A 24,557-nucleotide genomic window follows, 5' to 3' on the forward strand; every position below is an offset into this window, starting at 1 on the left:
GTATCGTGTATTTTGACCTTTATATATCGAGATAATAGATAGGTATATTTTTATACCGCATAAATAAAATCGTACAAAAATCCGTATCGTGTATTTTGACCTTCATATATCGAGATAATAGATAGGCATATTTTTATACCGCATAAATAAAATCGTACAAGAATCCGTATCGTGTATTTTGACCTTTATATATCGAGATAAATAGATAGGTATATTTTTATACCGCATAAATAAAATCGTACAAAAATCCGTATCGTGTATTTTGACCTTTATATATCGAGATAAATAGATAGGTATATTTTTATACCACATAAATAAAATCGTACAAAAATTCGTATCGTGTATTTTGACCTTTATATATCGAGATAATAGATAGGTATATTTTTATACCGCATAAATAAAATCGTACAAAAATCCGTATCGTGTATTTTGACCTTTATATATAGAGATAAATAGATAGGTATATATTTGTCGTTATATTAATATTACTGGTTAACATTCTTTAAATATATACAAAAATGACCGGAGCAAAGCTTCTTCTAGTACTTTGTGCTGGCATGCATTATTTAACTAAGCTTAGATAATGCTGCATATTGTTTATTCATATTTTCAACTGACCAAACATAAGAATACTATGTAGAATCTTTTTGTAGCTTCTGGGTATCATTTTCAAGTTTCTCCTCTAAACACAGCACGATGTATCAATTTTTTATTTTTGTGTTGTTGCTAGGAAATGTGACGTGTGCTTGTTTGAATAATTTCAAACAAAAGTCCCAAAGTAAGTGGAAAGAAGGCGGACAGTGGAAAATCCGCGCAGATGTGAGTCCGGACATTGTTGGATTTCTTACGGATTGGAAAGTAGAAATCGTATTCGCAGCACCTTTAGCGAAAGATATTGAAGTCTGGGTAGTTAATGGAGCCGGTTGGACTAACGGCAAATCATCAATCGTTTTAACACCGAAATCATACAACCGACGGATAAGCGATCGTTTCACGCTCTCGTATACCGCAACTTTTGACCAAGATTTAGGTTTAAACCACATTAAATGTCTTCAGTTTTGCGGTAAATTATCGCAAACAGGTAAACAAACTTGTTCTACTGGAACGTTACCTTCAAAAGCTCCAACTACCACGAATAAAGGGTCGTGTTCAGGAAGTTATAATTATAATGAGGTGTTAGAAAAATCAATTTTGTTTTACGAGGCACAGCGTTCTGGAAAATTACCTTCAGACCAACGAGTTAAATGGAGAAAAGATTCCGCGCTTAAAGACGGATCCGACGTCGGTTTGGATTTGTCGGGTGGATATTACGACGCCGGTGATTACGTAAAGTTTGGATTTCCTATGGCTAGCACGATAACTGTTTTAGCATGGGGCATGCTCGATTTTAAAGATGGCTACAAGCGGGCTGGGCAGTATGATCATGGCTTGAAAACATTGAAATGGGGAACCGATTATTTCATCAAATGTCATACATCGAAATATGAATTTTATGGACAGGTTGGGGAGGGAGATTTGGATCATGCGTTTTGGGGAAGACCAGAAGAGATGACAATGAAGCGACCGTCGTTTAAAATTGACACTAAAAATCCTGGTTCTGAGATAGCTGCTGAGACAGCTGCTGCATTAACGGCTAGCTCTCTCGTCTTCCGTGAAAGTGGTGATACAGCATACGCAGACAAACTTTTGAGGCATGGAAAAGATTTGTACGAGTTTGCAACAAAATATCGCAGAGCGTACCATGTATCGATAAAAGACGCTCAAAAGTTCTATAAAAGTTACTCTGGCTTCAAAGATGAGTTAGCGTGGGCGAGTTTATGGTTGTATAAAGCGACAAAAGATAAATCGTACGCGAACGCGTATCTGCAGGAGTTCGATCAAGAAGTATACAACATTGATGTAGGTGAATTCTCCTGGGATAACAAATGGATGGGAGCAAAGGTGCTTGCTTCACAATTAAAAATAACTGGGAAGGACTATCTACGAAATCTTAAAACATTGTTACAGTCATCGAAAAAAACTCCAAAGGGGTTATTCTTCGTCATGAAATGGGGATCCAACAGACATGCCGCTAACTTGGCGTTCTTGTCGTTGGTAGCCTCACGTATTAAAGATTCTGCATTTTATGAAAAATTCGCCCGAGAGCAATTAAATTACATGCTTGGTGACTCAGGGCGTAGTTATGTTGTTGGTTTTGGGATGCACCCGCCCCAACGCCCTCACCACGCAAGTAGCTCTTGCCCACTGTATGGCAAATGCGACTGGAGCAATTTTAATAGTCCAAAACGCAACCCAATGACATTATACGGGGCGTTGGTAGGAGGTCCTGATCAAAACGACCGCTACAAGGATGAAAGGGACGAGTACGTACAAAATGAAGTCACGTGTGATTACAATGCTGGTTTCCAGTCCGCACTTGCAGGTTTAATTCAACTTGGAAAATGTTAAGCAGTTATCCGCTTTTTGTGTTTTATTAAACAAGGATTTAATAAAAAAACAATTTGCATTGATTTGAATTTTTGTTAAGTTCTGTTAAAGAGATTTTTTGCGCTACACATCAAAGTTTTGAAAATCGCGCGGCTCTATTGTTCATTATTTGTGTGTAAAATAGCTCATCAACTGTTTAAACCTTTTACTGATCTAACATTGATCTAACCATAGACCTCACTCAGCACTCTTTTCCAGAATCAGGCTTCTTGAAGATAGGTTTATGAGTTCATACAGATTTTCGTCATTTCTTTTCGGCTCTGAAACTTGCGCGAATTTTTAAAACTTACCATTTGATCAAATTAAATTCAAAAATATTAAAAACCCGTAAATGTTTATCAACTTTGATGCGTCAGAAACAAACCTTCAATAAAAAAAAATTCTCCAGAAATTCATTAATCCATTTCTATTATTGCGTAAAAGGTGCTTTTAACAAAATTGGTGACATTACGTACTGTCGATCTCGAAACGGGTGGGTTGAATCATCTTAGGAAATTGGATCATTTTTGGTCCTAACGTTCCCACACGTAAATCGCGTAGTTCTATGCTTTCGGGAGTGAAAAAGAGTACTGAAAATGCCAATTTAGAATTATTTAACAAATCGATTAATAAGCCGAAATAATGTCGTGGTTTCACGCCTCAGAGAGGTAGCAGTCCTGCAAATCGAGATGAGGAATGTAGAATCTTTATGTGACCCTGTAAACTACTTAGGACATCACGTTTCCTAGATTTTTGTATTACAAGACCTATTAACACCTGTCATAAAACGTTAACTACGGGATTAAAGTGTAGCTAAACAAAATTAACGGCCCTGTGCTTGTCCATTTGCGCGTAACAAATAGTTTTCAATTCGTTTCTGTATGAAATTTTATAGGATTTTTTTGGTAATCGAGTACTGTGATGTGGCCATCAGAAATAGTGACAGCAGATATATTTTGCATATGACGGCGCTTTTTAGTTAGAAAATTTGTAAATTGAAATTTCGCTGTACTTTCTGACGGAAGTAAAGAACTTGGTGTATTCTTTTTTGGTCATTTCACAGAAAGCCGCCCTACTAGTCATCCCTGAAAAACTCAAGCTGCAACTCAAACGATATAACGGCCAGCCAAACGTACATATCTAAGGACTTTCCGCCATTTCCGATGCTGAACCTTGTCACCCTAGGGTGTTGTAGCCCCTGAGGCGTTAGTAGTCGCCAACAACCTTTAAGCCGCTATCAACTTCATCAACAAGTTAAAATGCCTTTGAACGAGGTTACTTGATGGTAACAATGTATTTTTTAAACCGCACGATACGATACTTTTAGCATGTAGTTTGTTTTGGGATGTTTTAAATATTTATGGTGGTCTTTCTATTGCTGTTTTTATGAGTCTCGTGAATTTCTGGAGTTTTAAGCCTTTTTGCATGCTGCGCCAAAATTTCGCGAAATTAAACATTTTTACAAAAAAAAAGGTTTTTCGTAGACCACAAAAATTTCTGACAAAAGGTATTTTGCTCCATTTTGCTCTTTTTGACAGACCGTCACCAAAACAGACTGGTTTGAAACTTGCTACAAAAACAAAACAAGTGTATACATTATAAGATGTGTTAACAAAAACTTGTTTATAAAATTTACAATTCTTTAGCAAAAAATATCTCTCAGCTTGCTGTCACTAAAAACCCCTAGCATTTTTACGATAAAGTGTTCACCACGCCTCATTTCTTATGTATTCGTTCACACAGTTAGAATGTGTTCAGTTCTCAAATTTTCCAATTAACTCAGCATCTCGAAATATGACGTATTCCTGAAAGAAAGTAAATAAACCCATTACAACAAAATATTACCTTGATCCACGAAAATGGAAAGCAAACTGCACTACAACGGTTTTTTCACCAACTCCGTGTTGTACTTTATTTCCAAACAATTTTTAGTAAAAATCTCATCAGATAAAATTCGCAAAATCATAACATTTTTTGCTGCACGGACTTTTCTTTAGCTTTTTGACCTTTTTTAACTACAATAATTCACATACCTGATCTTCAATTTCTAGCTTCGTTCCACCATATTCTGGCAGTAAAACTTTATCACCAGCCTTTACAGACACAGGGACAGTGTTTCCATTCTAAAAAATGTGCAAAATCATTATCAGATAGAAAACTGCATATTAAACATCATGCCATATTGCAAAAATAAACAATGTACTTGAAGTTAGGACACTCACTTGATCTCTGCCTCCTGGTCCCACAGACACGACAGTGCCTTCAGACAGCTTACCAACACTTTTTTCTGGCAGCAATATTCCACCTTTCGTTGACTAAAAAGTTAACATGATCCATTAAAAAATTAGTACTCCTCAAGTCCGCAACGCTGAATGAATAATTTTAGTACAAATCACAAAGGTAAACTCACAGTCTCCGCAACAAATCTTTGAACAAGCACCCTATCCAACAGAGGAACAAATTTCCGTAGGCTAGCCTAGTGAAAAAATTACATATGTAATATCTCTTTTGCCATTCCCTTACTTAAAGTAAAATGCTAACCTAAAGGGAATTTGTTTTTGTGGAACATATTCTTGCAATTTGGAGGCCTGCATATAATTTCTTTGTCAAATTAATTTTTGGGAAAGAAAGCACTTAAAAAATGTTTAGTTAATGTTGGCAAATGATGGCAACAAAAATATAAAAATCAAATATCAAGCATTTAAAATACATTTGTTACACATTAATTCTTTTTTGTGGAGTTTTTTTCACAGTCTTCATCAACAGGAATGGGGTGTTATATAAACGAGGGGATCAAAAGTTTTGACAAAAAAGTTTTTCAGGTAGCAAGTACGTATAACACTAGTCGTTAGCTCGTTGAAAAATCTACGATTTCACCCGTCCTTTTTATACCGCATTGCATGCGCTATTATTTTGCGTGACAGATGGACAGATGTATACAGTTATTATAATATAAATTATGTAGCATTTTCAGATTTTGAACATTTTTACTCCATTCACAATATCGTTTAACTACCATTAACATGCATAAATAGTTAGCCTCCACAAACCTCGAAAGGTATAGATGAGTTGCGAATGTTTACAATGTTCCGTATATTTGCTCACATCTTTACAGGCAATAAAAAAAGGACAACATAAAAAAAATTGACTATTGCCTTTAATTTATTAATTTAAGGAATAAACAATCTAAAAGGAGCTAGAATTGGTTTTAACTATCGTTTTCTCTTTTTAAGATCAGGTTTTAATTATTTTAAAAAGTAAGTTGCTTTTTTAACTTGATTTCTTCCATTGTTGCAGTCCGTGCCTTATATTTCTTGCATGTGTGCATCGTGCGCTTAGGCTTAGGTGAAAAGTTTTAAAGCATTTAAAGCTCGTTTTGAGCTACGCAGGCCCAATTAGGGTAGTTGCTCTGCCAGACAACTTACTGCAACAACCAGCGATAAGAGGGTGAGGATAAGCCGCAAACGCCCGCATATATAAGGGCGAGTTCGGGCGACATTTATTGAATTACATTGGCGGCTGTTGCCCGGAACCGCCTGCACTTTCCCAAACTCACCCGGAACATTCCCAAAATGCAATTCCTTGTAACAAACCATGCGGACGATAGTTGAAAGAAGGCGCTTAGAGATAAAGGAGTTAATAAAGTTTATATATAAGTTATTTATAAAGTAAATCTTATTTTAAACTATCAAAAACAGTTCTTTTAAGAACTTCGCTACCACATAGTAAGTTTATTTTAATTTTTATAGTTTTTTGAATCATTAGTGTCTGTTTTTCTTTTCTTCTTTCTTCTTTGAGCATTGTTCGGGTCTCTTCGGGCAAATACTTGATTTTTTTTAAAACGCCGAACTCGCCCGAAAATGCCCGCACTTTTCACGGTGTATGCGGCTTATCGGCAGCCTCGTCAAACGATCCACACATGTGTCATCTCCACAACTTCCCTCACATGCCTTTGGTTGAGGATGAGTTATTCATACTGTAAAATGTTATGAGGCTACTCTAGGACTTCCCATTTAAGCTATGGGGCCTCCTGGGAATAATAGACAGGTATATCCCTCAATATTTGTGAGGCTAGCCATGTGGCACAGTTATGTTATGTCAGATATGAGGGCCCTGAGTCCAATTAGCCAGCTATATCTATGTGACAGGTTTAATCAATAAGCTTAAAAAGAGACGTGATTTAATTATAGCTGCGGGAAAGAAGTTGTTTGTAAGTTTTTAGGAACATATGCATAGACAAAATGTGCTTACCATTAGTTCAAAAAATAACGTGCAGAAACCGACCTGCAAATCCAAAAGAGGTTTTCCCAAAAACAACAGAAATCTTATGCAATAAAATATGGTGCCTAATCGGTATAAACAAAGACCGGAATAAGACCCTGCCGTTATCAAACATTTGTCCAATGGATCGTTTGATTGCGTCATAATATCTGGCCTGGGTTTTTTACAGGGTTAAAAAGTGTGAGCACGTGGGTAAGGAGCATGCGTGTTTTTGATTCTGGAAGTTTCCAAGCTGCATCTTTTCGGTTTTGCTGCAACAACACCTGGGCAGACACCCTTTAACGTTTTATTTACAAGCTTGTTGCATCAAAATGTATCGTCTCTCAGCACTTGCTAGGCCAACAATTAAAGGATGTAATTCACTTCCCCGATTGGCGGCATCATTCAGTACAACACATGGTTATAACTCACCAAAAGAAATAAAAACAGGCACCGAGGCAAGAGCGTTAATGCTCAGTGGAGTAGATCAGTTAGCTGATACTGTTGCCGTTACGCTTGGTCCTAAGGTTAGTTATAATTTTGATCTTATTTGTTTAATATGTTGTTTCTGTCCAGTGTTATTTTCATGGATAAGAACAGTAAGTGGAGAGTCAAAAATTGAACCCTCTTTCCCCTAAACGTCGTAATGACGTTTCTTTCTTTGATCATGACGTTTATAAAAATATTGATGTTTCTTTTCAAAAACAAGTAAACAAATTAAAAAGCATCAGAAGAGCTAGCTACCTAGCTATACACATAACACACTTTCATCTTTATAGGGTCTACTGTTCTGCCTAGATTACGAACGCAGCCCAGATTATGTACAGTGGATTTCCTTGTTTATAAACAGGGCAGAAAATACATATCAGGACAACATAATCAGGACTGGCCGGCTATGTGCGACAATTAAAAAATACTAATTGGCACTTATTCTTGCGGTCGGATTTGCGTCATAACACTGTTTGAACCAATCACAGGCCAGTATTCAGTTTAGGCAGCCATTATGAAATAGTGTGCAAATGCCATAGATAGATAGATATTTTATTTATCAATAGCAGTTATATATATACAATTAAAATTAAAAGAAAATAAATATAAAGAAAAAGAAAATAAATATCATAATTAGTCAGGGTAACAAAATTAAAATATATAATGCTATTGAAGGGAGACCATACCTAATAGCATAAAGCTAAGGCAAAGGGTATGGCCACCCTTGGACAATTACAGTAAACGATACGAGACGCACAAAACAACACACACATAAAAGTGGGTCAAATGATAAACAACCATGCGGGAAACAAATGGCCAAGTCTGACAATTCAGGAAGGATTAGTAAGAGGAAACAAAGTACTTTTTCAGATCACTTCTAAGATTAAAATAATCAAGGGAGACAAATTTTCTAGTCATTAAAGACTGCAATTTATTCCAGGAATTAATGGCATTAAATCTAATTGAGTTTTTACCAAAAGAAATAGTATTAAAGGTAGGGAGATTGATCAAACCAATTTTCTCTGCCCGAGTGCCTTGAGCATGGGTGAAGTCAACCGCAAATGTATTAAGGATAGAAGCAGGCAATTTTTCATGAAATAGTTTATGTAAAAATAGAATATTGTGACATTTGACAATATCAGAGAATTTGAGGAGCTCAAGATTACCATACAGGTGACTGGATGATGCTCTTCGAGATTCAAAAGACATGAGTCTAATAGCAAAATTTTGCAAAACAGTAATACGATTAACATCAAGACTGTTTGGCTGACCCCAAATTTGATTACAATATTGCAAGTGTGAATGAAAAATGGCATAGTAAACTAGAATAAGAACATTTAAAGGCACAAAGTGACGAAGTTTAGCTAAAGCTCCATTGGCCCTCTTGAGCTTGGCAACAGTATCATTGATCTGAGACTTCCAGCTTAAATCAGAATCTAATAGAACACCAAGATATTTAATACAATTACTAGGTATAAGCCTTTTACCATTGATAAAAAGCCTAAAATCGTAATTAAGAGGTTTCCGTGTATGTTTAAAAACAATGTACTCAGTCTTACTAGCATTAAGAGAAATTTTATTGGCATTGAGCCAATGGCAAAGAAGCTTGAGGTCAAAATTCATTTGTTTGGCCAGTTGTTTCAAAGATTTACTGAAGTTTAAGAGATTGGTGTCATCAGCAAAGTGATGCACCAAAGAAAAATTAATTGAACAATGCAGGTCGTTAATATAAATTAAAAATAAAAGAGGTCCTAAAACAGAGCCCTGAGGGACACCATGCCTGATAAGATTACTAGTTGATATATTTCCATTGATGGATACAAACTGTTGACGTCCTGTTAAGTAAGACTTAAATAGTGAGAGTGGGGTACCACGAATTCCATAGTGAAAAAGCTTTTTAAGCAAAATTTATAATCATAGTGTTTTTGTGGTGAAACCTACATAACTACAATACTGGATTTTTCAAGGTTTTTTTTAGTCAATATGTTTTAGATACTGCTTAATTTTTGCCATTTTGGGACATTTTTAACGTCGTTTTCCTGGAAATTCTGTTTAATTAAGGTTGCTACTGTGAAGGTTTGACCGTGAAATGTCCATTTGTACTTTATCGGAGAGCAACGAAGGAGAACATTCTGACCACAAGAATAAAACAAACATATTCAGTGCAGGCTGGCTTATGTACCACACTTTTTAGACAGAAACTCTGCAAAAACCACAGGGGCTGGCTCAAATTAACCCAAAACAACATTTTTTGAACATTTATTACCATATCTAATTTAATCTTGTAATGTCGAGCAGTGGTAGTGAAAAAGTCTCGAAAAGAAATAAATAGCTGTAATAAAATTTTACAAATAATAAACTAAGACTACAACAATAAAATTGCACCTTTCTTCTTCTTAACAAAATTTAAAGGAGAATTATGAGCTCTTGCGAGCTATGTTTCGAACGAGCCCCCGCAGATGCCCAAATCCATGGCCCTTTGGTCAAGTATGGTGGCCGAGTAGTGTCAATGCGTAAAGTGAATTTTGTTAATTAAAAATCTATAGAATTAAAATCTAAAATAAATGTCAAAGTTAAGTTAAAAATTAAAACAAAAGTTCAAAGTAAAAGTTATTATAAAGTGATGACACTATTCGGCCAACGACGTGGCCTAACAGTGTCATGGTACAAAAAAAGTGAAAATACAAGTTTATTGTATAATAAGTTTGCAATGATAAAATTTGTCGTTACCCTAAATTCAAAAGATATTACAAAAGCCCTTGTAATGAAGTCAAGATAAAGTAACTTTGGATTTAAGAGAAAGATCTAATGCAAAGGCTCGCCGCAACCATCGAAGATAAGGACATGGCCATTGCATACCTGGTAGACGAGCTCACGGTCAAGGATGAAGAAAAAATCCTTGTAAATACATGCAAATAAATTCGGTATAACATGCGTAATTTCTAATCAGAACTCTGTTTCTTCCCCTAACACAGACATAGAGGGGGCTAATACACGTGTTGGCCAACAAATTATTCAGACTTCACCTCCTCACCTCTCACATATTTATTTACAATTTTACCTTAAGAAGTTTATGTAGTATGTGGTCTTAGCAATCAATAAGAAATTAAACCCGCCCATGTTGCAATAAAAAGAGTACTCAGCTTTTAGAAATGTTGAGAAAACTTAATAATGGATTTTGAACGCTGATTCGAACTGTGTCTTTGATAAAAGTAAATAGACCTTTTTAAATGTTTTTGCAGTAAGCCCTTTTGGTTTTAACAACTGTGTGGCAGCCATAAAGATGGAGGTGCTTGGTGAAGGTGAAAGGTGTTCTTTGCAATAAAGTATCATTACATATTTTTATGCATACTTGTCAATTAAAAGTTATTCGTCTACACTCTATAATAGTTTTAACAATGTTTTTGTTGAAAGAAGTGGGCTGAAAAGACATTTCAACAAGGTCCTGCATCTTTTTGTCTGCTTTGCAGTTGTTAAAAAGGTCTATTTTTATCAAAGACAGTTCAAGAAGGTAGAAGGGGTTACCACCAAAGATGTAAACATTTAAAAATGTATTTTTGTAGAATCTTCCAAAATAATATTAATACCACATTCGACATATCTAGTTCAAATTCTTGCAAACGTTAAGGAGGTAGTTACTGAATTTTCCCTGGGAATTTTTTAAACAGGTTTTTCCCTGAGAATTTTTCGAACAAATTTATTTCCTCAACTGGCACATTTTTTCCTTTTTTATTCTGACTAATCACCTTGTTAATGCAAAAGTTAAGTATCTCTCAAGGTGCTAAACATCTGTAAATGTCTGGTTAGCTACTTTGCAACACATTTTAAAAATTTGTTAGCAGAATATTTTTTTCTTATTAAATGATGTTTATCATAAATATATTCCATGCACAGTTTATTTTCAGTGTGATTGTAATTAATTATTTCCAAATTTTCTCATTAGGGTAAGAATGTACTTATTGAGCAAAGTTTTGGTGGGCCTAAAATCACTAAAGATGGAGTTACTGTTGCAAAAGCTATCGAATTAAAGGACAAATACATGAATATGGGTGCGAGACTTGTGCAAGATGTAGCTAATAACACCAATGAAGAAGCCGGAGATGGAACTACTACAGCTACTGTTCTGGCACGTGCCATTGCTAAAGCTGGATTTGAAGCTGTATCAAAAGGAGCAAACCCAAATGATGTCAGAAAAGGTACATAAAAAATTTGTACAAATATTATTCTATGTCACAATACAAGTAATAATTTGTTAAGTTATAGGAAGTTAAGGGGTTAGAAAGTTAAAACAAGTTCTCACAGGGAAAATTCACACAATAGTAAACTAATAGTAAACTCTGGGATAGACAGTATGAAATATTTGCAAAATTGAGTATTCTTTTGTAGGTGTTATGATGGCTGTAGAAACAGTAACCAACAAATTAAAAGAGCTTTCCCGACCTGTCACCACATCAGAAGAGATTGCTCAAGTTGCAACAATTTCAGCTAACAACGATATCTCAGTTGGTGAACTAATTTCAAGAGCTATGGATAGAGTGGGTAAAGATGGTGTCATCACTGTGAAAGATGGAAAAACCGTTAATGATGAACTTGAAGTTATTGAGGGCATGAAGTTTGACAGAGGTTATATTTCCCCATACTTCATCAACTCGAGCAAAGGCCAAAAAACAGAGTACGAAAATGCATTGGTGTTGCTTTGTCAAACAAAACTTTCCAATGTGCAAGACATTGTTCCAGCACTAGAACTTGCTAATGCCAACAAACGCCCACTCCTGATCATTGCTGAAGATGTGGATAGCGAAGCTCTGACTGCACTTGTTATTAACCGATTAAAAATTGGACTTCAAGTTGTTGCTGTCAAAGCACCTGGCTTTGGTGACAATAGAAAAAACACATTAAAAGATATTGCAATCTCTACAGGTGCCCAGGTAACACTTTTTTTTTAAGGAAAGTAAAAAAGCATGTTCACAATATTTAGTAATTTTAAAAGACGTGAAAAAAGGGATTTCTCTTCATATTACATTATGAATAGAAAATAAAAAGTATAGAAAATATTGTATGCTTATACAATGTCAACTTTTTTTAATACACGCCCAATGTTAGGGTGTATTTCCACAACAAAATACATTATTTGGTTTCATTTAGATCAAAAGGTAAAACCTACAACAAGTTTTTCATTTGTTTATTTTTTATTTTTAGGTATTTGGTGATGATTTAGGCCTAAAATTAGAGGATGTGCAACTCGGTGACCTTGGACAAGTAGGTGAGCTTGTTGTTACCAAGGACGATACATTACTTATGAAGGGTCGCGGCGATCCAGATGCAATTAAACAGCGGGCTGAAGATATTCATGACGAAATTAAAACAACCAACTCAGACTACGAGAAGGAAAAATATCAAGAGAGACTTGCCAAATTAGTTGGTGGTGTTGCTGTTATCAAGGTAAAGGTTTGATTTAAGAGAATTAATTTTCCTTATCTGAGATTTGATGTTGTCTCCCCTACAATTAGAGTACTTTTCCAATTTAGCAGACTATGTGAACTGTCACTTCGTCAGTCTATTTTATGTCTCCTACATAAAACGCCTGTAAACAGTGTAAATTTGGAGAACAAGTATCATCAAATTTCCTTTTTCGCGAAATTTATTCTACGGTAAATTAACTCCTTAAGTCACTCAATTCCTTTTCTTGTGTGTGGTAACATTAGCTCCATTATTAACATCGTATATATACATGTCTAAAGGTTGGCGGTGGTAGTGAAGTGGAAGTGAATGAGAAGAAGGATCGTGTTACTGACGCTCTCAATGCCACTCGTGCGGCTGCTGAAGAAGGAGTTGTTGCAGGTGGTGGCACAGCCTTAATCAGATGTGCCGACTCGTTGAATTCCCTGACGACTGCTAATGCCGATCAAGCTACCGGTGTGGAAATCATTAGGGGAGCTCTCTACAAACCCTGCTGGACTATTATTTCAAACACTGGTATTGAACCAGCTGTTGTTGTTGAGAAGGTTTGTGTTGCTATTTAATTATTATTTTAATAGTCATTTGTGTTTTTTTGTTTTGGTTGTACGCTGCAGTCTCCGCGGTTATATTTTTTAACATGTTTATTTTTAAATGCCTTATTTGTTGCTTTATAGACTAGCTGCCTTTTAAATTTTTCAAAGAATTCTTGCCAGTATTTTTGATAGACCTGCCGCATGCTTTATCTGAATATGGCTGCTTTTCGCTTCATTTAATAATTGCTTTTGTTTATACGCAATGCATGTGCTGATAATAAGATCTGTTATGGTACTCCATGTCTGTCTGTAGGCCAAAGACAGTAGCTGTGAGTAGCTAGAAATGAATGGCCGTGGATTTTTGCTCTGATTAGCTTACTAACCTCTCCACGGTATATGTATATTACGTATGAGGTATTTTTTCTTCAGATTGCTGCAAACGAAGACTTAGAAGAAGGTTACAACGCTGCCACTGGTGAATTTGTGAATTTATTTCAAGCCGGTATTATCGATCCAACTAAAGTCGTGCGTATCGCATTAAATGATGCTGCCGGTGTTGCTTCTCTACTAACAACTACAGAAGCCGTTATTATTGATCTACCTAAAGAAGAACCACCAATGCCGATGGGAGGCATGGGTGGTATGGGCGGAGGCATGGGTGGAATGGGCGGTATGGGATTTTAAGTTAGCGTAAAGGAAAGAACCTTGGAGAAGAAGATTATGGTGGTAAAACAGACAACTAAAGCAAAAATCCTCACCTGGACTGTGTGAAAGTACGAACGAAAAAAAACATTTTGTAATAAGATTTTTTGTACTTTTTATTTTTATAAAACCAGATTCTGGGTTCTCTGAATTGCTGAAAGGAAGAACGAATTTGTAAGAAAATAATATTTAGAAATATACTCTAGAAGTACATTTTGACACACTTTTTTGTAAAAAATAACCCGTAAGTATAACAATAGTTATTTTTTAGCCGAGTCAGCGGAGTAAGCAATGAGCCTAAAAATAGCATGCACCGTTTCGTTTTCCAGCTACAATACACTTGATACATAAGTCAAAATACAAGTTACGGATTTTTGTACTATTTTATCGCGTACAGTATACCGTATTATTTGTGTATTCCAACATCGTGTCACAAAATGTGTAAACATTCGATATCCAGTGAGAATTAGCCAACTAGCCTTTCGAAAGAGTTTTAAATTGAATTTTTATTTTAAAAATACCTATTTTTTTCATAAGTAACCGAACTTGATTTGAAAAATTATAAAGCAACTTCGGTTCTGTACAATTGTGAGTACAGCAAGTCAAAATCGGGTGTTAAATACGTAAGGGCGTTTTTTGTATAGGGGGTCCTTATGGATCCCCTGGTCCGCTTAAGGGCCTTTTTATATGAGAACCGGGAAACTCGCCCATCGAGTTTCCCGGTAGAGCGGGCTAATATCAACTCGGGTTTATATGTAATTTGTCATTTCCCATCCCGGGTTTATATGAAGAAAAATTAGCGGGAAACTAAAAGTGGCGGGGTGAATATCTAGGCAAATATGGCTTCCAACAACTGAAAAAAGATAGCGATACTGTTGATGCTTGAAACAATTGTGTTATCACTAATAATTATTTCTCAAATTTTTTGAAAATTTCAGTTATTCCATCATTTCTGACCAATTTAAATATTATTCATTAAAATCTCCCACACGCCTGAAACAGGATTAAAAGTTAATCTTAGATAATTCTCAATTATAATTTTAGTGAAACCTGGTGTTTTCAGCATGTTTCATGGTTTTGTTGTCTTTTATTAGAAATACACTATGATTCAAAAACAAATATGTCCATTGATATGCAATAATAGTGATAATTATTTGCTCCTCTAAGGTTACATAAACCTTTTCCGTACTTTGCCACCGGGTTTTTCTGTTTACATGGACAAATATCCATCCCATTTAACCGGGATCCCGGCTCACTTGCCACACGATTTTAATTTTCAGCGTTCTTCCGCAAATATCCGAGATCTCAGTCATGTGGGATATCTCGGTGGACCGAGTTTCCCGGTCTCATATAAAAAGGCCCTAAGTGTCAAAACAGAAATAACTAAAACTTGCAGAAAAAATGAAACTGCAGTGACTTCTTCGACGAAGAGAGTGAAGATGGAAAAATTCTTAGTGTTCTTTTTTAATAAATCCGTTGTTTCTTGGTCTCGGGTACTCAACACAGTGACTTCTTTTCTTCTTTTCTTATAGAAACACTAAAACTTTAATCGAAGAAATTTATGCAACCATTAGGCAACTGTAGATATAGATATTAGCCGAGAAACAAGCAATGAATATGACCAAAATTTCCTTTTGCTTATAAAAAGAAAATCGTGTACACGTTATGATTTTTAGATTATTTTTTTTCTCATACAGCATATTGTACCGTATATATATCCCAAATCATCCATAACAAAAACCATCCGGTTTGGTCACACATTCGGATCATTAAAAGATAGCGAATAATTGACTGGTTGTCAAATGTCATTACGCCAACTTAAAATATCCTGGAAAGTTTGGGGTAGGGAAATCCAGAAGGGTGTTCCCAACTTAAAAGGAGTTGATAAACTATAACGTGACATGCAAGATTCGGAATATTGCGGAAAATAAATCACTAAAAACCGGAATGAGATTTAGGCGCAGCATCACTCATGTAGTAGGCACTAGATGAACGCCCTTCTCTGGTTCCTCTGCTCTACGATTCTGTCAACTCATCTACTGAAGATAACGTGATAAAAAACGGACAGGCGAAACTGATTTGAAGCATTTTTAAGTGATTCTATTGTTGTGATTTTGATGAGATAGTAGTTATAGTAACCTAATATATCAGTTTGGAAAAGGGATCTTTTAGGTGGGTACCTATTTTGCTTTGATATTCATCTCGTGTAGAAACTGGATATCATAAAAAGGTGAATGCAAGGCGAATGTGTGGGAGTTTTCGCAAATTTGCCTTCTCTTTTAGACTGGAAGATCCACAGGTATTGCCTTGTGTGGCTCGATTACTAAACTTGCTGACGGGCGCTAGTGTAAACGACTTAGAACTGTGTCGCTTTTATTAATTTTAGTTGTGGCTTGTGCAAGTAGTTGGGACGCGGTGTGGTTTAATTTAACAGATGGCGCGGCTTAATACTTTTTCACTTTCAAATTTTATACTTTTTGAATTTCCGCGCCCGAAGGCGTAGGAAATTCTTTAAAACCGTCGTTTTTTCTTTTGGAGCATTTTTTGAGAAAAAATCGACCCTGGGATTTCACGTTTCTCTGATTTTTTGTTACCTAAATGTCATTTTAGGCCAAAATTGGTTCAAAAATTATAACTACTTTATTTTCCACAATATTTCGCACAGATCACAAAAAAAATATGCTGAACATGATAGTGACATCAAAATTTTGATTTTTTGCCACCTGAAATATCATTTTAGGCCAAAATTGGTCCAAAAATTTAAACTACTTTATTTTCGACAAAATTTGGCACAGTTAATGAAAAAAGTATGCTGAACATGATGGTGGCATCAAAATTTTGATTTTTTGCCACCTGAAATGTCATTTTAGGCCAAAATTGGTCCAAAAATTTAAACTACTTTATTTTCGACAAAATTTGGCACAGTTAATAAAAAAAGTATGCTGAACATGATGGTGGCATCAAAATTTTGTTTTTTTTGTCAACTAAATGCCGTTTAAGACCATACACGTTTCAATCGGAAGACTTTCAATCATGAATGATAGGCTATAATTTTTGTTCGCAATTTCTTTTAAAGTGTGAGTTTATTATGACACGTTTCGTTTTGTTTGCGTTTGTTGTACGATGTAATGTCACTTGTGTGTTTTATCTTCAGAGCTTCAAGCACCAAACCTCTTCGAATGTTTGGCACGATAACACAACGAATTAGCAGGTTGTCATCAAATATTTTGGTAGCGAGCGGAAATTCTTAGAGCCCCCAGGGCTTCTTGTTTTATTTATTTCTGCCTGCTTTTACTGTTAGAATAAAGGACTGACTACAATCCTTGCAATTCATAATAATTTTCTTCATTTTTTAAATATAAAAGAGCAGATACTTTGCTTTGTAGCTATTCTGTGATATGATGGCCAGTCGAACGAGAGTGATGCTGCTGCTGAAAATCGCCATTTTAAATTTATAGTATCAGGATTCCTGTCACAAATATGTCAATATATGATGATTTTACAGATGTGTGGCTATATAAAAAAGCTGTTTTGTTAAGATTTAGTGTCCTTGATCCAGAGAGCTGGATGCCTTTTTGATTTAGCTGCGAAGTGATTTTGATTACCTTTTTTTTGCAGAAATTTTATGTAACTCACATTTGTCTTTCACATATATGAGAAAGTGAGAACACGCAGGCATAATGTCATTGCATGATTCAACAGGTAAAAGCCTGCTCTTTGTAAACTTTTTCTGAATGCTGGTTACACAGTTTCTCAAAGTTGCATAAAACAGATGGATGTTGCATCAGTTCAGAAATCATTTGTTTTGTATTAGTAATGGAACGTGATATATATTCAGTTGATTTATGAAAAACTGTTTCGACATGACAAAACATGTTGAAAACCTTACTAATTACATTCCATAAACCCCTTCTGTCTTAGGCTCTAGTAAACATATCAAATTCTGAATTGTGTTTTAAAGAGTTTCCTCAAGTGATTGGCTTGACTGTGCTAAACACATATCCACTTAAATATATAATTATTCAGAAATCCTTAGGTATTTAAAACTCTACAGCACTTCCATAAAATTCAGTAATTGCGTGTTTGAGTAATATTTTCCTCCTTGGCATCATCAACTGAAACAATATAACTGTGAAATTCTTGGCGAGTTTTGTCTGACTAGCAATTACCCACAGTACTCGAATTAATCATATTTTAAAACACCGCTGCATCGATTAATTCTTTTGCACTTTTTTTTTTGTTTTTACTGATATTTTTACCCTTTGTGTGATTTACATTTTCATGCCTTGACAATCCTCGCCTTATTTTGCAAACTCCATCACAGTGTAAACAAGGAAATCCGGGTACAGGAGTTGGTTTGCTAAGTTCGTCAATGATGGTATTCACGTGAGATGTAAATTTTTAATTTTCCTCATGAATTTCATCTTCCACTAACAGGGAAAATATTGTGTTCAACCATTGGTTCTTTAATTATGCAAATAGCATTCTTTTTTGTTGTTTAACTGTGTTTATAAAGGTCGTTGCTTTCTTTAGCAGTTAAATGATTTTTTAAAACAGCTATTAAAAAATCGCTTTAAGAACTTCTTAGGATTAAAAAAGAATCGCTCGTCTTTAATCAAAAAGTCAGGTTCCCTTAAAAAAATGTGTACGTAATTTGGGGATTTATGTTGAAACGTTCTTGCTCGTAATTCATTCCCATGCTACGACAGATTGCAGCATTTATAGACCTATAAAAGCATTGTAAGTTGACTCGTTGTAACTTCCAAAGCTGACAAGATACATGTACCCTAGCTAGGATGAATTTTTATGACTCTGTACATTTAATACATGGGGTATCTTAATGTAAAAGCATGAACATTTAAACGAAAACCAGCTTTAATGTCTATACACATAAGGTCGCCATGAAGATTATGACTAACCAGAAGGGTTATTGGCCTTTCTGAGGCATTATTTAATTCTATTTTTATTGCTGTTATCCTTGTTATTGCCTACATTACATAACAGATCATACAAAAAAAGCAATCTGTGTTGTAAAACAAAACATAGTGAGTGAGGATACGTTGTGATTTAACGTCTTGATATTACATATGAACTGAAAAAAATGAAGGGATTGTGTTAATAGCTGGCTATTTATACAAACATAAATATGTATGAATATATGCATTTTTTGATTGTTAGATCTACACAAAAGAACATGAAGGGCTTTCACTTTATGCATGGAGACATAATAAAAGAGCTCTATGGCATCTGTGCTTTATTGCTTACAGAAATGTTGTATATATACATTAATGAGGTTACAAACCTGACTCAAATACTTAATTATTATTTAGCCATTCTTTAACTTTCATGTTAGCTACCAGTAGTTCTATTTTAAAACTAACTAGCTTTTTAGTTAACTACCGCAGAACTTTTAAATGATTTTTTAATTTTAAGGCTTGACTTACGACGCTGGTTATTCGTGAACTGCATTGGAAACTTGACGCAACTGTTAAGGGTAAACTGTAAAGTGATGAAAAAAATCTTGCCTTGAGCAAAAATGAGGAAACTTTAAAATCAATTACCTACAAACGATAATAAAAACCTAAATTGTAAACAGACGAATACAAAATATGAAATTCTTCGCTTATTTTTAAGGGTGAAAAGAGCGTATACACATTGTCCTAGCCTATTGTCTCAGTATATTACGAACTTTTCCTCTCAGATAATTTTTGCCATTTTCCATCTTGCCAAACATCGAAAAAACAAACAAACAAATACAACAAAGTCAAAAACAATCGAACAGGAAAGCGTATTTTCCTCAAACCGCTCAATCAAGGAACAAATATTTTGACTACAGAAGAAAACAAGAAAATTAATGCTCGAATATATATTTTTAACCAAAAACCATTCCCAATGTTATATTGCTTTTTGTGTGACTGCAAATCAGGCTAACAAAACTATCTACAAATTTTGCCAATTGTGTTGCCAATTGTGCTTCTTGCCGTACAATTTCCCATTATGGCATTTGTATTGACTTGTGCGATAGATTGAAGAGCCACAATAACCATAGTTACCACGTTTATACAAGGATCCAGCATGACAGATATAAACACTTCGGCTGTACAGACGTCCACCACAGACTGCCCATAATGATTTGTTGTAACATCGTCCTTTCCAGCACAATTCGGTGTTTCGGTTGCAAACGTTCCATCCACAGATTCTGTAAACTCGTCGAAGGTAGCAGGCTCCTTTAAAACAGAATTGACTCTTTCGATTACAGACGTTTTTTCCACAGATTCGGTGGACATTTTTTGCATAAACTCTTCCCTTGAAGCAGAACTGGGTTCGGATATCATAAATCGCGTATCCACAGCTTCGATAGTACTTCTTTAAATATAGTTTACCAGCGTTGCAAAGGTGTGTGTTTACATTATATCTGTATCCCCCACCTGTTGGAAACAAGACGTAATGTCATCAGATTTGTTGCGTTTCCAATTAAAATGTGTTGGTAAGAAGACATCAGAGGAATAAAAAGTCTTCTTGCGCAAAAACAATAACTTAAGACGAAGAATTTTGTTTCTGTTTAAGCTTGATAGGCATACTTACAGCTTAGTGCAGGATAACCCCCTTGTTGAGGATAACCCCCTTGTTGAGGATAACCTCCATGTTGCGGATAACCTCCTCGTTGGGGATAACCTCCTTTTTTGGGGTAAACAGCCCAACGGAAGCCAGGATCTTCCATTTCATTCAATTCATCCTGGAATTCTTCCTCGGCCAATGTGTAGGCGCTTAGGCCAACAAGTGCGAGTAGCAAATACAACTTCATATCTATATTTAAAAGAATTAATAAACATATCAATCACTATATATTATATATATTAATACCAAATATAATATAATAATAACATAAATATAGATTAATAAATATAAATAAATTAATGTATTTAGACTACGTGTTACAATGTTGCATTTAATAAATAGATCTATTTACCAATTCATAAAACCTTCATAGTTAATCGTATTAAACTCTGCGCAAAGATATAACGTAAGCAATGACACTGGGTTGCCTTTATGGACAATTCAGCAAGTAAAACTAGCTACTTAAATTCAACAACATTTAACAAGTAGACTGTGATCATATATTCTTTTGCATTAAAAGAAAAACCTCTTACCTTCTCTGCATGCAGCAAACAATGTGTTCCCCTTCTAAAATTTGACCTCTATTTATATTAACTTAAAGATATTAATGGTTGTGAACTCGACCACATACTCGACCACAGCACATCTCATAAAATTATAAGTCGCAACGATTTGATCATTATTATTCCTCTTTAAAGTTGGTATTGCAGTATACCATGCTTTCTTGCATTTACCGCAAATGTGGATAATAATGGTGCTCTTCATTTCTAGCAAAAGACATTGAACCATAATTAAGAAAGCTTTGATAATTTTCCCCAAATTATGATTCATTACACGCTCTTTAAAAATAAAAACGGACGCATTTTAATTGGTAATGAGATCTACCATGCACATTTGGTTTCACTCAAAATGTGGACGATAATGGTGTTCTCTATTTTCAGGAACGGCATCAAAGAACAATTTTAGTTAGTTCACCAAATAATCTTGAAAACAAGATCTCAAGCAATCCAGAAGCTAGAAGCTGTTCAAAAATTTCTCTTTTTTTAGTACAATTGCATTTCATATTTAAATCAAAAACCGTATTGCAACAATGATTTTCTGATCAAACATTTAGAACCATTGAAGAACTTCATAGATTCTGCATGCTTTTGCTAAAAATTTGAACCAGGATGTTGGAATTCTCAAAGCATAGAATTTTTAAAAGGGTGACTTCAAGATTGAGAGAAACGACCGCTAAAACGTCCAATTTAACGTTAGGTAGGTTGGGAGAGGGCTGAAATCATATAACATTTAAGTATTTCTTTCGGAGAATAAAAATTACTTTGAAATCATTTATCGCCTATACGTTTTACAGGAGCCTGATGTTCCAGTGTTTAAGATTCCAAGAAATGATAATACTGACATTTCATTATTTTTACTTTGATAGCTAGGCAAGAGTTCAATTTGTAAGTTAAGTCTAAAAGAAAGAAATAATGAAAACAAAATGGAATGAAATTTCAAAATAGCTTATACTGCAAAAGTGAAAGCCTAAAAGTGAGAGCAAACCTCGCAGCTATTATTTTTGCAAAAATGAGATACCTTAAGCATATACATTTGTCGTTATCTATATCGTTAAACGACATTGTCAAACTTATGTAAGATGGCCATTCTCTACGTGTATGTGGACGTTTATAGTACACTGTGAGTGGAGTACATAAACACGTTTTTCTTTTCTCGATTAGAGAAGCGGGTTAAACAAGAATACAAAAGTTTTAAACTTCTAGGATAGCAAAATTAAGGGCGAAAATTTGTTTGATTTTTAATAAGGAGACATAAATAATACGTTTCATCTCAGAAAAAACTTGTCATTTTTGTCGTACTATAGGCGACTAATTTTCAACTAATGAGTACAAAGGTGATACTTGGCTCCATACCCCAAATTAAATTCTCTAAAATCAGAGTTGAAGTAACTTTGGATATAAAAGAAAGATAAAAGATATTTAAAAAAAAATCCTTGTAAATACATGCAAATAAATTCAGTATAAGTACACACGCGTAATTTCTAATCAGAACTCTGTTTTTTCCCCCTAACACAAGGGCTTGTTTTGAATTAGGTCATACTTGGTAAATAAAATAAATCTCTTTAACTTCACTTAAATCATTAAAATATTTAATATATGAATATTAAAGAAACTAAAAATATTAACAGTTGATAGTAATAAATTCAAAATTATTTTGAAAATTGATCATAAAGCTAGGGATTCTTTTACAATATCTGTCGGACGGACATTTTCTTTTGCCATATACATTTTTCTGATATCTTCTATCGGGAAACACTGTAGTGAAAAATCGTTATTTGAGGTACAATGAATAATTTCAAACGCCAATTTTAGCGGAACCATTATCTCAATCTGATTTACAGTCCGATTTTTCTAAGAATTGTCCGTCCGACAGATTTTTAAACACCTTTGGTTCTTTTTTTATAGTCTGGATATGCTTCATTTTCCAAACACACCGCCACTATGTTATTTATCGTTTGGATGGTACATTTCAACTGATTTTTTGCTTTAAAATTTTTTGGACAAAGGTGTCCGTCCGACAGTGTCCGTCCGACAGTGTCCGTCCGACAGTGTCCGTCCGACAGGAAAATTGTTAAGTTGTTTGACACTGAATGAGTAAAGCGAATTTCGAACAGCCCTTTGGAGTCAATGTTTATTAAAAAAAGGATTGTTATATTTAGATATTTACAAAAGAAACTTGAGATTCAATCAATATTTCGATAGATATGCCAAAACCAGTACAAAACGGCTTTTTTCTATTTTTTATCGTCCGACAGACGAATTCTTTAGGATATTTTTTAAATTTACAGTTATTATACACTAAACATTTTTTTTTCTGAAAGAAGTCTCCTCATGAGCATTAAGATTCTAGTCTTTTTTCTTTTGTCAAACAACTTGAATTGCTTTAACAGCTAAGTAAACTATCGATTGTCCATCCGACAGATTTTTCTAATGCAAAACAAGCCCACATACACAGAGGGGGTGATAGACGCATTGTCCAACAAATTATTCAGACTTCACCTCCTCACCTCGCACATATTTATTTACAATTTTACATTTAATAAGAAGTTTATGTAGCATGTGGTCTTAGCAATCAACAAGAAATTAAACCCGCCCATGTTGCAATCAAAAGAATACTCAGCTTTTAGAAATGTTGAGAAAACTTAATAAAGGATTTTGTACGCTCAGAAAATATGATTTTAGCATTTTTTATGTTCTATTGACAATTAGCAGGGGTGGATTTGAAGGTAGTGTCGTGGTACCACTTTTTTTCTCAATAAGGTGTTTTAAGGCATATTAATCTTTTTAAAAACCGGATGGTTAGCAAACTGTAACTCGCCACCTACATGTGATACTGAGCTTACCTTTTTTGAATACATTTTATGTTTACATTTTTGGGGCGTTTTCTAAATGAATATAATTAAAGCAACATGTCGCTGGAGAATTGGCTAAACATTTAGCTCTGTTTCGCTTTTATGGAAATTCGTCTTAACTGAAGAAAGAATTGTTTTGATTTTTGTTACGAAAGATCGCACTAGATCACACACGCAGTTACTGTATCCAGAACATACCTAATTTTCCATTTTCCCAATAATTGGTACCACGCTATTCTGTTTATTTGCAAATATAACGAGGCTTGATATTGCATATTAATTGATATTGTATCACAACAAACCATACGTTCGCAAGAAAACCTCCAAGTAATATAGCTCTGACATCGACCTAATATTATGAGGTTGTCTATTTAATTATTTTTTACTTAACCACATTTTGCGTGAGTGTGACTTTGAATATCTCGAATTTCTTTTGCTTATGCTTTCAGCAGTTTTACAATTCATTATTACTCTTTTCTTTCTTCCTGTTTACTTTTCTTTGCCTCCAATTACCGCAATTGTTATCGCTCCCCTCTTTACACTCAAATGATAAATGCCCTACTCGGATAGACACGGGTCACAAATGTTATTACAGAGAGCTTAAAGCTTCGATTTAG

General features: G+C 34.8%; 3 protein-coding genes across 4 annotated transcripts; 2 read left to right on the forward strand and 1 right to left on the reverse strand.

Moving 5' to 3' along the window:
• The first annotated feature begins 649 nt into the window (after positions 1 to 649).
• LOC130621585 (endoglucanase A-like) lies at positions 650 to 2,510 on the forward strand. Its single transcript, XM_057436891.1, has one exon. The coding sequence runs from the start codon at positions 697 to 699 to the stop codon at positions 2,446 to 2,448; it is 1,752 nt and encodes a 583-aa protein (XP_057292874.1). The 5' UTR covers positions 650 to 696; the 3' UTR covers positions 2,449 to 2,510.
• Positions 2,511 to 4,058: 1,548 nt separating this feature from the next.
• On the reverse strand, positions 4,059 to 6,906 carry LOC130621586 (10 kDa heat shock protein, mitochondrial-like). Of its 2 annotated transcripts, none has more exons than XM_057436893.1 (5): positions 6,751 to 6,906; positions 4,877 to 4,942; positions 4,689 to 4,781; positions 4,500 to 4,589; positions 4,059 to 4,271 (listed from the first exon to the last, which is right to left on the reverse strand). In XM_057436893.1, exons 1-5 carry the CDS (start codon positions 6,889 to 6,891, stop codon positions 4,221 to 4,223), a joined length of 441 nt encoding a protein of 146 aa, XP_057292876.1. In that variant the 5' UTR covers positions 6,892 to 6,906; the 3' UTR covers positions 4,059 to 4,220. The 2 variants fall into 2 exon arrangements, with proteins under 2 accessions (XP_057292876.1, XP_057292875.1); XM_057436892.1 differs by having other exon boundaries at positions 6,718 to 6,906.
• Positions 6,907 to 6,952: 46 nt separating this feature from the next.
• On the forward strand, positions 6,953 to 14,123 carry LOC130621583 (heat shock protein 60A-like). Its single transcript, XM_057436890.1, has 6 exons — positions 6,953 to 7,253; positions 11,159 to 11,411; positions 11,602 to 12,143; positions 12,415 to 12,657; positions 12,957 to 13,220; positions 13,638 to 14,123. The coding sequence occupies exons 1-6, from the start codon at positions 7,059 to 7,061 to the stop codon at positions 13,890 to 13,892; spliced, it is 1,752 nt and encodes a 583-aa protein (XP_057292873.1). The 5' UTR covers positions 6,953 to 7,058; the 3' UTR covers positions 13,893 to 14,123.
• Positions 14,124 to 24,557: the final 10,434 nt, after the last annotated feature.

Source organism: Hydractinia symbiolongicarpus, chromosome 12, assembly GCF_029227915.1.
Source record: "Hydractinia symbiolongicarpus strain clone_291-10 chromosome 12, HSymV2.1, whole genome shotgun sequence".
NCBI classification, from domain to species: domain Eukaryota; kingdom Metazoa; phylum Cnidaria; class Hydrozoa; order Anthoathecata; family Hydractiniidae; genus Hydractinia; species Hydractinia symbiolongicarpus.

Bases quoted from the DNA above. Each gene is read 5' to 3' on its own strand.
- LOC130621586 (XM_057436892.1), bottom strand. From the start codon at position 6,891: ATGACGCAATCAAACGATCCATTGGACAAATGTTTGATAACGGCAGGG. The intron at 4,943-6,717 runs GTAAGCACATTT...TTTTTTCACTAG, and splicing joins CGTTATTTTTTGAACTAATG to GCTAGCCTACGGAAATTTGT. The intron at 4,590-4,688 runs GTGAGTGTCCTA...CACATTTTTTAG, and splicing joins GACCAGGAGGCAGAGATCAA to AATGGAAACACTGTCCCTGT.
- LOC130621583 (XM_057436890.1), top strand. From the start codon at position 7,059: ATGTATCGTCTCTCAGCACTTGCTAGGCCAACAATTAAAGGATGTAAT. The intron at 11,412-11,601 runs GTACATAAAAAA...ATTCTTTTGTAG, and splicing joins CCCAAATGATGTCAGAAAAG to GTGTTATGATGGCTGTAGAA. The intron at 12,144-12,414 runs GTAACACTTTTT...TTTTATTTTTAG, and splicing joins CAATCTCTACAGGTGCCCAG to GTATTTGGTGATGATTTAGG.
- LOC130621585 (XM_057436891.1), top strand. From the start codon at position 697: ATGTATCAATTTTTTATTTTTGTGTTGTTGCTAGGAAATGTGACGTGT.